The 16,400-nt window shown below is 34.8% G+C and overlaps 4 protein-coding genes across 6 annotated transcripts in view; 2 read left to right on the top strand and 2 right to left on the bottom strand.

Moving 5' to 3' along the window:
- The window catches only part of LOC134846899 (dynein axonemal heavy chain 1-like), a 513,436-nt gene that overhangs the window by 40,784 nt on the left and 456,252 nt on the right, over positions 1–16,400 (top strand). The gene's annotated exons all lie outside the window — the stretch shown is intronic.
- Positions 1–16,400, top strand: part of LOC134846903 (importin subunit alpha-3-like) — a 408,629-nt gene that overhangs the window by 270,774 nt on the left and 121,455 nt on the right. The window lies entirely within an intron of this gene.
- Positions 1–16,400, bottom strand: part of LOC134846906 (protein arginine N-methyltransferase 1-like) — a 443,857-nt gene that overhangs the window by 327,331 nt on the left and 100,126 nt on the right. The gene's annotated exons all lie outside the window — the stretch shown is intronic.
- Positions 8,044–14,611, bottom strand: LOC134845925 (uncharacterized). The gene is made up of 4 exons (XM_063863056.1): positions 14,021–14,611; positions 13,464–13,778; positions 12,589–12,798; positions 8,044–10,425 (listed from the first exon to the last, which is right to left on the bottom strand). Exons 1-4 carry the CDS (start codon positions 14,210–14,212, stop codon positions 10,210–10,212), a joined length of 933 nt encoding a protein of 310 aa, XP_063719126.1. The 5' UTR covers positions 14,213–14,611; the 3' UTR covers positions 8,044–10,209.

Raw genomic sequence — 16,400 nt, 5'->3', positions numbered from 1 at the left:
CAGGCAGCTTTTTAAAACAGAGAATCTCCCTGGCAATACAGATTGCGAACGCCGCTTGCGTACTCGGAACAATAAATGACAAAATAACTTTCGACGAAATTTTTTATTTGTAACACTTGTATATTATAGTTTCTCGTGTCGAGTTGCGTGTTCTTATTGAAGAAACGTAACCCGTATCGATTTTAATTGAAAAGGACTTAAACACTTGTCATCTTCTTTTATCATTATCACTTCCATATCTAGAAAATTCCAAGGATTTTGACTGGAATACGCGATGAAGGGACTCCTGACTGTAACCTCGGTTACTATGATAGTTTTGACCTTCTGATTACCCTATTATTGCAATATTTTCTCAATACTTCCAAATTTTTTTCTTGTTAAAAAAAACAAGTTCAGAGAAAACTTTGAATTGTTTCAACGTTCAAAAATGGTGCAATAACGTAAGGGAAGAGTAGCTCCTCTAGATGCAATGCAGTCATTGACTTTCCACAATATTGCAACCTAATCGTTTCATATGTGTGCCAGACAGATACTTTTCACAAGCGAGGTTGAACCGAAATCCAGTGACGTTTGTTTTTTCTGTCTGTGAAATTATTGGACAATACATTGAACGCTAGCATTAGTTATTGCAATAGTTTTTCTGTCAAAAATATGTATTGTAATAGTTTACTAACTAAAAATATGGTAATGCAATAATTAAATTGCAATATATTGCAAACTAATGCAATTTTTTTGAACTTCTTAATTTTGAATTCAAATGGAATGCAAACTAATGCAGTACAATATATTTTTACCCAGCCCTGTTCTTGAGTCTCTACGGTTCTCAGGGGTCTCTTTTGTCAGTTTCTGCCGGGCTTACCTGATTTCTCTGTAGATTCAGTTGAAAAAAAATGTTCAGTGATCGAGCCGAAAAAAAAAAACAGTCAGTCTCTCGTACATGAAACCTGATAAATTGTGATTGTGACGTTTTTTCTTTTTTAAAACATTTTTTCCGCAATTTGCAGTTTGCACTGCCCTTGTAACTGTCTGCGTTGGTCTGTTTTCCTTTGCTTTTATCGTTGATAAAAGCAAAGATTCTCTCAGAGAATGATCCACGAAAGCTTCAACTCTTATCGGCTGCCCTGATGAAGTTAGAGATATTTTCCTAGCTGTGCCTGATTTTTGGTCTGCTTGATTTTCGAAACCACATTTCAAACTGCTTCAAAAGCAGACTGATATATAATTTCGAAAATCAAGCAGACCAAAAATCAGGCACAGCTAGGGTAACGCTTTCCATGAATTAATATACAACTCGATATCCTTCTTATGATTGATCATTTATTTTGACACCAAATCGAGGAGTTGGCTGGTTACCCAAATTGCTAAAACATCAAAACGAACAATCATCTACAATCATCCATAAACAGGAGAGGAGCAAAGAATTTTTGCGACACGCTAGTGGAAGTGGATACTTTGCTGATTGCTATCAGCTAAGTATTTGCTTCAACTAGGTTTCGCATTTATTCTGAATCCATAACAAATTTTCTACCTTTCTTTAATTGTCTCACTCTAATGATGAGAGTTGATGATTTAACAAAATACGGCAAAGTATTTAACGTCGTCTTGGTTTTGGATACTTCGATGGAAATTCTTTTTGTCTGAATACATAGTTTTGCCAAATAGTGCTTTAATTTTTTTGATGTATTGGAAGTGGTGCGTAGTTCTGCCTTGCTTATTTTACTTCCGGCCACAAAGAATTTTTTCAAGTTTTTGACTTAAATATTTTGGGTTAATTTGCGTGTCAATCTATGCTACCGAGAATTGGTAAATCATTCTTTTTCTCCAGATCTAAGCTCAGAAGATTCTCATTAGAACTTAAGTTTACTAATTCAAATGTTTTTGCACAATTTGTGCTTCATCAGGATTGAATTTTTTTTCCAATTCATACAAAATGATTCAAGATATAAAAAACATAACAAAGATGTCCAAGTTAGTTCAAAAAAAGCTGACAAAGCGATCAGGTCATAAGTTTAAGTTCGAGAATGATTCTAAAAATAATGATTTTAAGTTTTTTGGCATTGGTTAAAAATTTTTTAAATTTCTATACCGACTGAAAATGTCTAGAAAATTAGGCCATATTAGTCAAAGGACGTCTAATTATTTGCGGGTTTTTGAAGTTCATTGAATTATTGCTTGTTTTTGGTTCATTTTGGAATGATTCATTGAAAATATTGGCAAGGCTATTTCTTTTTGGTTTGAAACGTTTCATTGAAATCATTTGCAAGGTCATTTCTATTCAAAACTTACGCGAATTATAGAGAGTTGCAAAAAGTTCGGACAGACAGAATTAATTGAAAAGAGCAACTGTCTAGACATCAACGGAAATTGAAACTGAAATAAACATAACGTCGAAAGATCATAAAGCAGAGTTTCGCTCAAAACTTATAACCACGGCGGGCAATTGCATCCGAAGCGTCAATTAGCAGGCCTTGAAACAGGAAAAACATTGCTCAGGATGGCTGATGTTTTTCTGCGATTATTTTCCAAAATTTGAATAATTTGATCATCTTTACTTCCGTTTTTTTGGGGGGTGGGGGTGGTGTTTAATTGTTGTTTTTTTTGTAGTTAAAAAATAACTCTAGATTTCAATTTTTTAACTAATTTTACGAACTGTTTCATAGTAAAATCTGGATGTTCATCGCAGTATTTAAAAAATAGGCTAGGATAATCATCGGATAATCGACAATCATGCATTTTGAATTTGGTTTGACAAAAAATTCAAGGTTGTTCGGCTTCAGATTTTGCATGCAAAAAAGAATCGAAAAGCACTGATTGCTCATTTTAATTAATTCTGTCTGTCCGAACTTTTTGCTACTAATTATAAGTAGCGCAAATTTGTCTGGCTTTAAATGGCAAAAATTTCTCTCGTTTAACTCTTCGATGGTTTCCGAAATCCCCTTTGAAGTAAGTTTTCTTTTCATTTTGGATTAAAATGGTGTTAAGTCATAGAAATTGTTTTAAAATGTAGCGATGTTATACTGCTAAGGCAACAAAAAGTAGGGAGTGAAATTGTAGGGTGTTAAGTTGTTAAGAGTTAAAAAGGGGGGAACCAGTTCAAATATATAATTTTAACCGATCAAAATATTCAACTGTAACTACATACAAAATTATTTAATCAATTAAAACAATTTTTCTTTCGATTTTCAGAGCGTCTTCGTTTTTGTTTTTTTTGTCCGTAAAAATTTTCGTTTCTGGATTTTTCATGTCGGGATTGCCAATAATTTGAAATTTTTTCACGCATGATAATTGTTGGACTACTGTTTTAATGCTAGTTCTCGGCTCCTGAATTTTGGCGCGTTTTGAGTTTCGGTATTTCCTCCAATTAAACAAAGCCTCTGAGTAAGTTATGGGGGTAACCTGTTTGGTCTAAGAACTCCACCTGTTTGGTAGCTAAGAGTTCTTCAGCAATTCTACCAATCTCCTTACCACATTTTTACAATTGCTGTCCTGCTGAGGAGTCCTTTTTGCATCCACTGCATGTAAGTTTATACGCCTTTTTGGATCTGAGTTCATGTGCAAAGGAAATTTGAGGGACGGCAAGCATGGTTTCAATTTTCTGTCAGTTAAAACAATTTGCGCCCCGTAAATTTGGTGCAATTTCATAGATTTCTTTTTTGTCAGATCCCTCGATTTCTTTATTGTCAGAATACAAGGCTCATTAATCGACCAGTTTTCATTTCCTTTTGTTAATAAGAGAGTCACTGAAATTTTTTTGCCTTTAAGGAACTTGTTATGAGATTCGGATACTATTCTTTCCAACCATTTTTTCGGTTATTTGTTTTTAAGCCTATGTTTCCGGTTTGTCTCACATCAAAATTTTTCCACGTTGAAATAGTTCAAAAACGCAGTAAACCGTTCATTAACTGACATTTTGTTTGTACTGCAAAATTTCATTCGCTTCTCAATTTAAGATCAGTCACGTTATCAGTATCTTTTGGTGTCACGCACATGCGACGTGTTCTGGTGGGTTAAAGTTTTAAATTGAACTCTGAAAGAACAAAAAATAGTTTACATTTAAGTTTGATACAGTAAAATGCAAACTTGGATGTAGTTTGTTCGCAGTCTCGAGGACTACCCTAGGATCGCCCCTCGAAAATCGAAGTTAAGTAAAATCGAAAAGTTAGTTTGAAGAAACGCTAAGCAAGATTTAAAAAAGAAATTTAAGGGAAAGTGAATAAAAATAAATTCTTACGTAATCTATTATATATTTAAATGCGGGCTTCACCATCTCGCCATGTTTGAGCTTTTTCAATGTATTATTTTTGCATGTTTCAAAAAAGAATTTTTTCACGTTTAAGCTATATCGTATTTTGCAACGGTTAAGATTTTTTTTCGATTTTCCTGTTTGAAATCAGTGTTTATTTCACCAAGTTTGAAAATAGCAACCCAATAGTGAGATGCTGTCAGGTTTTACCCGGATATTGCGATTTCGGCCTCCATATATCAATGAGCATATTCTTTTTGGTCACGAGATACGGCACTTTTCGAGATTTTTCAAAATTTTCTGGAAAAATTTAATTTTAAAAGTTTCTGAAATTTTTAAATCCACAATCCTGTAGTTGGAAACTGCTAGCGCACTCTCAGGAGTTGCGATTCTTGCCTCTGTATATGACTGCTCAAATCCTTGTAGTTTTCGAGATTTGATGTTTTTTAGGATTTTTTTCAAGATTTTTAAAAGAACTTAGATATAAATAATTTCACAATTTTGAAGTTCTGACCTCTATAGTGAGTCTGTCAGGGTACTCCTAGGAGTTTTGAATCTTGTCTCCAAATATGACTGCTCAAATCCTTGTAGTTTTTGAGATATGACGTTTTTTGTTATTTTTTCAAAAAAATTTCAGAAAACCTAAATTTATTTGTTTCTTCAAATTTTGAAGTTCCTAACTACCTGTAATTGGGGGCTGTCAGAGTACTCTCAGGGATTGCGAATCTTGCCTCCAATTGTGGCTGCTCAAATCTTTTGGTTGTTTTCGAGATATGATGTTTTTTTTCTGGTTTTTTCAAAAAAGTTTTTTTTAGAAAATTTAATTTTAAGTTTCTCAAAATTTGATATTCCCATCTCTGTAATTGGGTACTGTAAGAGCTCTCTCAGGAGTTGCAATTCTTGCGTCCAAATGCGACTGCCCAATTAGTTTTAGATTCCGAGAAGTGATGTTTCTTATTTTTTCAAAGATTTAAAGTTTTTCAAAGAACTTAGATATAAAAAACTTAACGGGTTTTTAAAAATTTGAATTGAAAAAACTTGAATAGATTTTTTTTCAAAATTTGAAATTGCCAACCCTGTAACTTGGTGCTTTCAGAGTACTCTCAAAGGATGCTGATTTTTTGTCCAATGTTTACGGTTTTTTATGAGTTGTTAAATATTCGAAGCACCGGAGGTGCGTTACACGCTAGTAGTGCTGAAATTTGATAAGTGGATAGATTTTATTTTTTGTTTAGAAGCATTTAATTGTTTTTTATGATGTTTTAACCTCTAATTCATTTGAAAAACAATAGAAATTGAACACTTTAATTGCAAAATGATAAGCAATAACATGATGCAAGAAGAATTTATGCAATTTTTATCTAGTATTATTTTTATTTACAGAATGCTAATGTGACAAAAATAACTTTATTTTAATAAAATTAAATTGTTATCACTATTTTCGTTCTTAGGTTGCCATAGAGAGATCTTCACTGTAGATCGAAAGAATATAATTATTTAGAAAAATATAATTTGTAATTGTAATATTAGTAAAGTGCTTTGTAGAGTAAGAATTGCAACTCCTGAGAGAGCTCTTACAGTACCCAATTACAGAGATGGGAATTTCAAATTTTGAGAAACTTAAAATTAAGTTTTCCAAAAAAAACTTTTTGAAAAAACCAGAAAAAAAACATCATATCTCGAAAACAACCAAAAGATTTGAGCAGTAAAGTGCAGTTGTCAATGAATGTGCTCTCAAAGCGCTTGAGAGGCACCCATGAATGTGCCCTTGAGAGGCACCCATGAATGTGCGCTTAAGAGGTACTTATGAAGGAAAAAAAACTTCAATTTTATATCAATTTTATTAACCTGACGCTGGACATAGTTCCGAAAACGTTCGATTTCACATTTTAGTATTTTTTACTTCTGAGTTCCGTTCGTTCATACCCAAGCATTGACCTCAGCAAAATGGAAGAGCTCATTCAATAGGCACTTTACAAATAGTTTGCTCCTTGAATATTGTTTGACCATTGGTTGTCAAGAAAAACCGATTTTTAGTCAAATTTGGAGCGGCTAAAGCGAGCGAGCGAGTGGGCATTTTCATAGCTTATAATGCAAGTTAAGCCGTAATAGTTTTTTTCTTCGTTAAAATAAATTTTATAGTGCCCTCTTAGATTCAAAATATAAAAAATCAAGAAAATTTAAGAAAAAAATCAGTTGTCTTGATTTTTTAATTTTAGTTTTGGGAAAAATGTTATCGATATCCCTAAGATACTATTACGCTTGAATGTGCCTACGTTCTAGGCTTTCGTTCAGTTCCTCTCATCTCAACACGAATAAAAACGCGACACGATCTGGTGAACAAATGCAGTTTTTTTAATGACTGTGGTAGGAATTTTCTGTGCTACTTGCACAGCAACCGGGTATCATTATTTGTTTTTATTTTTGGCATAATTTTATTGGAAGGAGTGTAACAGTTGCCCACTTAAGTCACATATGAGGTTAAGAGAAATACGCCCTATAACCATTGGCTCAAGGGTCAGGGACACTACCTCTTGTGTTTTTGTACCTAAAGATATTGGATCCAATTCGGTTCACTTCAGACATGGGACATCGAGATCGTGTACAGCTTAAAGGCTACTTCTTAAATACCCCCCACTCTAGAAATAAGTTCGTCCCCATGGCTAGGTCTCTAAATACCTAAAACACGCGAAAGTCGTTGAAAACAGGGTTGGAAACTCAAGTAAACATCATTCGTTTTTATTGGACAGTGGACCTTTGATCCATTTCAGATGGATCAGCCTAAAACTCGCCTTATCTCAACATAACTATAAAACGCACTCTGGTGATTAATTTCAGTACTCACATCTAGACAACAATTTTGGATAATAACTCTAGAAGTTTTAACAAAGCAATAAGTTTTGACTCGAGAAGTTTTATAAGTTTTGGACCATCCTGTCACTTGAGTGCGCGGCCTTCCCAATCAATGTTTTCTTTGCTCCAGAAGTAGCGCGGAATCACTCTCGATGATCTCTATCGTGAACAAGACAGCTCTACTCAAATTGATTATTAATGGACAAATTGCGAATAGCAATTTGACTCCAGATTGATTTTCCGACAACTTTTCCGCAGTTATGGATTCGGTTTTTCTGATTTTTGACTTTCCTGTTTCAATTGTCGCGAGAAACTTGAGCATGAGATGGTCGATTCGAATTTTTCAAAAATACCATTAAATCCCAAAATCAAGATCAAACTTCAGGATATGGCCGACTGGCACAGATTTCATGTTATTAATTTTGCAAGGAATGTAGTGCGAAGTTTGTTTGGCTATTGTGCTAGTTATATTAGTAGTATAACTAAGTTATCACTATTGCATGGTGCTAGTTTTCAGTTTGATTTGAATTTGTATGCAGTTCAAATGAAAGATGTGAACAATTCAGCAAACTCAATGCATAAAAACTTATAGAGCTACGATGGGTGATAATGATGATACGTTGTCAAATGGAATACCGGCATCTCACAAAAAGTTGTCAAAAATTACAATAGAGCTTTCTGGCGGTGCTCAGTTTCTTTTCGGCAACAAGACACATTTTGATCTCATTAATGAAATAGAAGAGGGCACGTCGGTTGCTCAGCTAATTCAATGGCTCACAGACAACAGACTAGAGGAGCGAGCCGAATTGTTTGTGAAAGGCGACTCTGTGCGGCCTGGACTATTAGTGCTGATAAATGACGCTGATTGGGAATTGATGGGGGAGAAAAATTATACACTGCAGTCTGGAGATATTGTTCACTTTTTGTCTACACTACATGGAGGATAATTTATTATCATTTTTTTTCAAATTCACAGCTTTATTCTAATCATTTTGAAATAAAATGCCTCAATCGTGTTTAAAATATATCAAAATCTATTATCGGTCTATTATATATTTAAATGCAGGGTTCACCATCTAGCCATGCCTAAGTTTTTTCAACTTAATTGCTTTGCATGTTTAACGAAAGAATTTTTGCGTGAATTCAGTGTTTTGTTTTTGTCAAATTTGAACCTATAAACCCAAAAGTGGGATGCTGTCAGGGTTGCAAATTGGGCCTCCAAATATGAATGCCCAAGCCTTTTTAGTTAACGAGATAAAAAGATTCTTGTGATTGTTTCGATCATTTTCAAAACTTAGATTTTAACAATTCCACAAACATTGAAATTCTTAAGCCTGTAGTTCTCTCAGGGGGTGCAATTCTTGCCTCAAAATCTGACCTCAATTTCTTTTAGTTTGCGAGATATGACTTTTTTTGTTTTTTTTTTCAAAAATTTTTAAAGAACTTTTATATGAAAACGTGACAAAATTGAAATTCTCAACTCCATGGTGTGATTTGCTCTCAGAGTAATTTCAGGCATTGCAGATTGTGCATCCAAATATGGTTGCTCAAAACATTTTAAGTTCCGAGGTGTGACTTTTTTAAAAATTTGACAGAAGTTGAATTTCTCAACCCTTTAATTGGGTGCTCTCAGGGATATCTCAGGTGTTCTAAATCTTTCCTCAAAAAAGCACTGGTCATATCCTTTAAAATTCCGAGGTTTGACGTTTTTTTATGATTTTTTTTCCAGAAAAAATTTTATGATTGTTTCAAAAAAATATTTCAAAAAAATTATATGAAATTTTCACAAAAATTGTAAATCTCAACCCAGTTATTGGGTGCTGCCAGGGTACTCTCAGGGGTTCAAAATCTTGCCTCAAAATATGACTGCTCAAATCTTTTTAGTTTTCGTGATATGAGGTTTTCTAAGATAATTTCAAAATTTTTCGAAAAACTTAGATATAAAAACTTAATGAAGTTAAAATCTAAATTCTATTGTGTGAGGTGCTGTTAGGTTACTCTCAGGGCGTTGCAAATCTTTTTAAAAATATGACTTGCTCAAATCTTTTTATGTTCCCAGATATGACCTTTTTATGATTTTTTAAAACAATATAGAGAAAATTTAGATTAAAACAAATTTTGGAATTTCATATGCCAACTCTGTAGTCAGGAGTATTGAGGTAGTCTCGGTGGTTGCAAATCTTGTGTCCAAAGGTGACTTCTCAAACGCTTTTGTTTTCCGAAGTATGACGCCAAGTTTGATCGTCTTAGTTTCTGATATATGTCGTTTCTTATGCTTTTTTCACTTTATGATCTTAACAATTTTTCGAGTTTCAAATAATCAAAACTATAGCGGGGTGCCCTCAAAGTACTCTCAGGAGTTTTGTCTTGACTCCAATTATGACTACTCAATACTTTTTGCCTTCTTATATATGACGTTATATCTTACGTTGGTTTTCAAATAATATTTTTCAAAAGTTGAAATTGTCGATCCTTTGGTGAGGTTATGTCAGGTTACTAACAGCGGATGCATATGTGGCCCTTATCCTAATATTATCGTTCATTTTTTTTTGAAAATTACTATTAGATAAGAAAAAAGAATCTGATATGCGAAAATTAATTACAATGGATTATGAAAACCATTTGAAATTGTTTCAATTTTTTTAAAATATGGAAAGTGCAGTTGTATGCTGTCAGTCATTTTAGGGTTTCCTTTACTAAGATCTGAAACCCAGTAGTTTTGTAGTTTTGACCATTTTAGTTTAAAGAACCTTCAAGTCAAAATTATTTCTCTTTCAAATGTTTAAATCGTTGGATATTCCATATTTTTTTAAGGTTGCATTCATTTCGCTGTTTTTGTCCATATATTTCAGGTATAAGCAACTTTCATTTTCACTAATATGTTTGAAGCACCGGAGGTGAGTTACACGCTGGTTATAATTAAATGTTTTGAATCAACAAAGCTTATAAAATTTGCAGTTGATGACAATGATTAGTAGGAATCAAGTGTTCGGTGGCCATGTCTGATTTTTTCTGAATTGTGAATTGGCCAGTTTTTTTTCCGGAATCGCCTTGTTTTGGGGATTCATATGGGAAAAAAATGCCTTGGCTGATCATTGGCAACTACAGTGTAGTTATAATGCTTCAAGTTGTTGCTTCTTCCTGAGGTAACTTTTTCGAAAAGGGTACCGAGAGAGTATCTTGTCCAGATCTTCTTTTTTAGCCCTGTTTTTATCTTCGGACAATTGCAAGCTCTCCATTTTGTTCAATTTCTGGGTGTTACTGCTCTCTCTCACTCTGAATTTGGGTGTTCCCGTTTTCAACATATCAAGTCGGAATTTCTCTTGATCCTAAAAAACACTGGATTATAATTTCGATCAGTTTTGATTTCGAGTATTGGCGAGCAAACCTAGAACGTTAAATCCAGATTTTGACTTGGGGTAAATATTGAGAACTTTTCGAAATATAACGTGTTTGGATATTTTATCTTCAGCGATTAAATAATTTTTGTCCCGACCATTTGAAAAATGGGGAGGTACTCTGTATTCGGGTTTTTAGTTTTGTTTTCTTTTTTTTTTTAAAACACATAATTATAAAGCTCTTTCAGTCGTAATTCGAACGACATTGAAAATTTTCCAAAAAATTGTCCCAGTATTGAGAAAAACAGGTTTAAAATTATGATTTTTAGCTTAAATTCGAGCAAATAAAGCGAGCGAGCAGGCTTACAATAGCATATTTTTCCTTGCTTTAGGCTATGAAAAATTAGTTTTTTCAAGTAAAGTTGTTTTTGTAGTTCTTTAGCGTCATTCGGAAATTAAAAGCTTTGAAAAGTTTCTGCAAAAAGTTTTTGATATATATATACATATTTCTTCGTCATTTTTCTACAATTTGAATTGTGTTGCTGTTTCATGTTTATTAGCATAGTGATTTTTCGCTCATGTGGGTCGCGCGGTTTTTTTGGAAAATTTCTTCAATTTTTTTTTGGAGCTTTGACGTTCTCGAATTTGGTCTTATTTTTAAGCTGTGGTGGCACAGCCGTGGTATTAAGTTACCCTGTTATGATTTTGGGCTCTTTTACTGTTTCCCCACCGCAGGCCATTTTCTGTGTTTTTGAGTTTTATCAACGTACATTAAAATTGACATGTGGATACATTGCGCATTTACTAATAAGTTTTTTTTTATTCCCATGTACAAGTTCGTGAAATCAATAGTTACACTGTAACGTTGATGTTTTTTTAAATAAAAAATATGTGGAGAGGAAACAATCTAAGAGATTGTTTGGGTTCTGGTGTATGGACGCCTTTCAGTGGCAGAACTATTTCCGGTCCATCTGGGTCCGAACCAAGATCCATCCAATAACTTCCTCAAGACTCGAAAAAGGCAACGGAGGCAGAACGATCCAGCCAATCCGTCTCCTACCCCTGCGGCTGGACTACTGACGGCTCTATTCATGATGCTAATCATTCCAGGCATTGAAATAAAAAATAAACCCAGGCCCTGGACCTCAACTATGTACTATCTGCCATCGAACTTTCAGAAATAATTAGTTTAGTATTTGATGCCACAACGGAGGTTGATTCCATCTCCTCTGTACAAAACTTAAGAGCTCTCATGAGTGGATTGAAAGTTTATTGCGGCGAATGTGACTGATGCCGATTAACTGCTACACCCAACCCAACCCCAGATCCGCAAGTTTCAATTGAAGCTGAAACTACCAATTTCAAAATACTCTAATGGCCTAAGAAACAAAATAGATAGTATCATGCAAAACATGGATAATAACATTAAAAATGCTGCAATACAGGGGATGTTGCTCAATTCATCAATTTTTAAAGTCCCATCTGGATACCAGATTGTGGCAAACAATCGCCCGATTGAGCGTACTCAAGACGAGTCAAGTGTTAAAACGACTTTCAAATAACCTACATATGTGGCATGCCCTACCTATCCCGTCGGGGGCCAATAACACTGGACTATGGACGAGACGAAATCACCAAACAAGACCGAAATAAACAATGTCGTCTAGAGTCAGCGAGGCTACTACAACAAGAGACTTTGTGTTGACTCGCTAAAGGTGCCAAAATACGCTTCGCCTTTGTGTATACATTGATCCAGTTTTCTTCAAGTGGCTAAGTTTCATCAAAAAACTATCAGTCATGGTAGATTCTTGAAATTTAATGAGCTTGAAGGCGATATATTTTTCTTTGTTTCGATGCTTCAAAAATTGCAATTCACAATGAACATTTTGCCATCTGTCTGTTAGCTGTGTTTTCCATATTCGACAAAAATCAAATTTTTAGATGACGACTTCAAATTACTTTGAAGAGGGGTCTAAAACTGCTAAATTACATTGAAGATAGCGAGATTAAAACACCGCAAGACTACTGCTAAAAACAGACAAATTGTGCTGCTGTCAAATAGCAGTAAGCTTACAGTAGATGCAATTTATTTATTCGTTCTTACTGGTCTATGCGAAATAAAACTTGGCTGTTAAATGAAAATACACGTCTCACCTTTCCCAAGATGGTCTCCAGGCCTTGGTATCTGTTCTCCTGACGGAGAGTCGCTTTCATTAGAATCTCCTGTTCGAGCTCTTTGAACTGATTCCTCAATTCCATACTCTCTACACTGGCTGCCCTCTTCAACACTCGTTTGGTAGGATGGAGACGGAACAGGGAGCTTTCTCCTTCTCGTACTGTGTACAGGTCAACTTCGGGCAGGTACTGTAGCAGAAAAAATATATGATACTCGTGCGCCCAGTGGAGTGCATCAGTTTTTGACTGTCGGCGGGTGCGTGGTTTTTTAAACATTTTCGTATTGTTTCAGTGCTCTCTGACCAGAATGACCGTATTTGGCAAAACTTTCTGCGCACGAAATGTTTCGACCAAAAACTTTTTTTGGCGCGCGCTCTCCTCAAAGTTAGTATGTATTGGCGCTGAAGCGCGCTTAGAAAATTTTTAGGGCTGATCAGGCAGAAATGGCCATGGTAAAAGAGTATGGAATAGTGCTGAAGTTAAATGGTACCCTTGGAAACATTCGGCAGCCAGAAACATTCGGCCGCGGGGTTCTTTTCATTAGCATGTCATTTTATGCTATATTTGTGAAGTGAACATAGAAACATGTAAAAATTAACATAGAAACATGTAAAATTGCGATCCCGAAATTTTTTTTCTTGAGCCTTCCGCAGTTGAAGCCGCTTTTTTGTTAGAGCTAGAGCCTAAAAAATATAAAATGTGTTTAATCTAAACAGGTTGAAAAAAGCTTCAAAGTCAATCTACATCGTAAACTGCGCTGGTTTTATTCTGGATTTTTGGAAAATCTTGAAAAATCAATGCCCGACTTGCAAAAATCTGAATTACCTCAGTAAAAATATAGTGTAATTACTTACGTCAGGTGTTTCGATCCGTCCCTTTAAGTTTGTGTTAGTTGTAGCGCGTTCAACAACAAAGGCCTTTGGTGGCAATGCCTTTGACGCACGTGACATCTTTTTTGACCTCTTCAACTCGTACTCAGCCTTGGTCAAAGTAGATGTCAACGAAGGGTAGTGTTCGTCAGTCATCATTCGCTTGCTGTGTTCTATTCTAAATTTGGAGATTTTTCTTTCGCTCTCCAGCTTGATCAGGCGTTGTTCCAACTTCCTCTTTTCGGTTTCATTGCCGTAGAGAATCGTCTGCCCGAATTTACTGCGGTTCGTGTGCAAAGCCTTAAATGAACGATATCGAGGCTTAAAAAAGCAACAGAATCTGGCGCGTGTTATAATCCGTTTAGTATCAATAATTACTGAAAATTAGTTGGAACTCTGATGAAAATTCTCCGAAAATTGAGTTTTTATAAAAAGAAGCCAAGTTTAAGCATCAATTTTTGAATTCACAATGCTTATGCACATGTTTTACTGGACAATTTTTGTTGTATGGATTTTCAATCGCGGGAAATTGTAGACCCAACCTGATCCATGGCCCGTTCTCTGTCCATCATGGCCCGTCTATGGTTCTTCTGTGCTCCGATAGAGTTTGGTATAGTCTCTGAGCTGCCCATTGAGAGAAGTCCATTCGCTACCATGTTCTCTCTCGCTTGCTTCTTTGCAAATTGGATTTGCCTTCTATGTTCCATGTTGCGCGCATTGCTGTTATCGCTCATTCTGAATAAGTTAGAAGTTTCTATTCTATTTTAAGTTCGAATTAAGAATGGAAGTTATTTTAAAGATCACAGTTCTAGGCAGTTGTAAGCTAATAAATTGGTTTTTTTTTGGACGTTAGGTCTAGGTGTTCCAAAATGTTGACTTTGGAGAACTACGCGGGATTTTTTCCTACGATAAATTTGAAATTGAGTTTTCAACCAGCTGTACAATTTATAGATTGCATTTTAAAACGTTTATTGATGGCGTTGTTTGAAGCTATAAAACGTTTAATGTTCAACAACAGCAAAAAATCAAAATCTACTGTGTATACTAAAACTAGACCAATAAGTGGTGCTGCGACTAGCTTGATTCAAACTGTTAAGTTTTAGCATAGCCGATAAGAAACGCGTGTTGTATTGTCTTTTAAAATTTTCTGTTAATATTTGATTGAAAGGCAGAAGTTTTCGCTTACGTTTTTACGTTTCTGATTCGAAGAAATTCTGGTAAAAATCTTGCACTGATCAGTTTTTTGTTCTTACAGATGGTGATTTAAAAAAGCTGTTTTTAATTTTCAAAAAATGTTATTATGGCGTAGGATGCAACTTTCAGGAATGTTGGCATTACGCATGCATTCAAGGAAATACCTTGATGTATGTAACGTATTCATTTCAGCAGTAGCGTGCCGACGCTTTGGATTCATTTTACGACGCTTTGGAACATTTTTGCAGAAATTTCAATTTTTCTCGAAAACTAATGTACCGATTTTCAAAAAAAAAAATTGTTCCAATGGAAAAACTTGCTGCTTTTCTCTATGCCTGCATATTTCGCTAGTCTCGTTTCATTTTACCTCACGTTCTACGGCCTTCGAAAGTTTCACAAGGAGGATTTTTGACTTAGTTCTTTTGAATTTTTTCATTTTCTCAAATATTAACTGCTCAAATCTGAGACGAAGATTTTAATCAAAGAACAAATTATGGGGATCTCCCCTTCTCAAGAGGCTATATTCGTGGAAAAAAAGTTATGGCCTCAAACAAGTCCATTTTTTGACATTTTGATTAATTTTTAAAACTTTTGACTTTTCTCAAAAACTACTCTGGCTAATTGGAGATAGAGGTACTTACCAGGAGAAAAAATCAGTTTTGCGAAAATGCCCAATGGCCCGATACTCTTGTTTTCAAAAACTATTCTGCTTATTCTGAGGCTGATAGTTCATTAAAACTAACATGGTGCTTAGATTTTCCTTGCTTAATCTGTTTTGCCTTGTTTTTGCTGTTTTTTTTCTGGACTTCGGAAAATTCCTTTTAAAGTGTTTAGCGTTTTTTTTTAGAATATTTGTCACTATTCTCACAAGCTACGATCTAATTGTGTTTTTAAGGGTTCAATCTAATTGATCAGGGTGCGGAAATCTTCAATCAAAATTCAGGGTGTGGAAAGCAGAGGCTATTCCCATGCTTTGGTAGAGAAACGTTTATGGATTTGGGAAAAGTCAAATTTTTGATCGATTTTGGAATCTTTTTCACCATTTTTGTCAAAAACTACGCAGTCAAATCTGAAATAAACACTTCAATTGAAGAAGGGAGTCGTAATTGTTTCCTTTAAATAAATGAATAATCCACCACTTTACCAGAGAAACACAAGGGTTTTGTGTAAATTCCATTTTTTTTGAAATATTGAAAATCACGAAATTCGGTATCAGTATAATATACGATTAAAACTGTTAGAACAGGTAGATCCAGCTCTAGCTGAGCGACTAGTTAACTTCCCAGTTATCGTGGCGCAGATGCGAGGACGTGAGACTCCTAATCAATAGGTGGGATTTTCAAAACGGTAATATATAAATAGTTTTTTGGTCGAATTTTTGCTGCAGAACATTGGCAACTTGATAGAAAGTGTAGCTACTTTATTGGTGGCTAGTGTTAGTTAAATTATAAGCGGTCGTGGAGCAGATGTGAGAACGTGACACACCTAATCTCATTGAAATTTTTTTGCAAGGTGATTTTTTTATCTCATTTTTTGCAAGGTGTTTTACAATCTTTTCCGCATTTCACTTTGTTTTGCCTGTTAAGAGCTCTTTTTTGCATTTTTCTTGCTTTTGTTTGCGAATCGCAGCTTCGCTTCTGTGTATATAATTTTCGTTTGCCGTTTTAAGTTACGTTTTTTTCTGCACTTCCTTATGGTTTACACACCTATGGTTGCAGTCAAAAATCA

This window comes from Symsagittifera roscoffensis, chromosome 5 (genome assembly GCF_963678635.1).
Source record: "Symsagittifera roscoffensis chromosome 5, txSymRosc1.1, whole genome shotgun sequence".
Lineage (NCBI taxonomy): Eukaryota > Metazoa > Xenacoelomorpha > Acoela > Convolutidae > Symsagittifera > Symsagittifera roscoffensis.
This window is presented reverse-complemented; position numbering and strand designations above follow the sequence as displayed.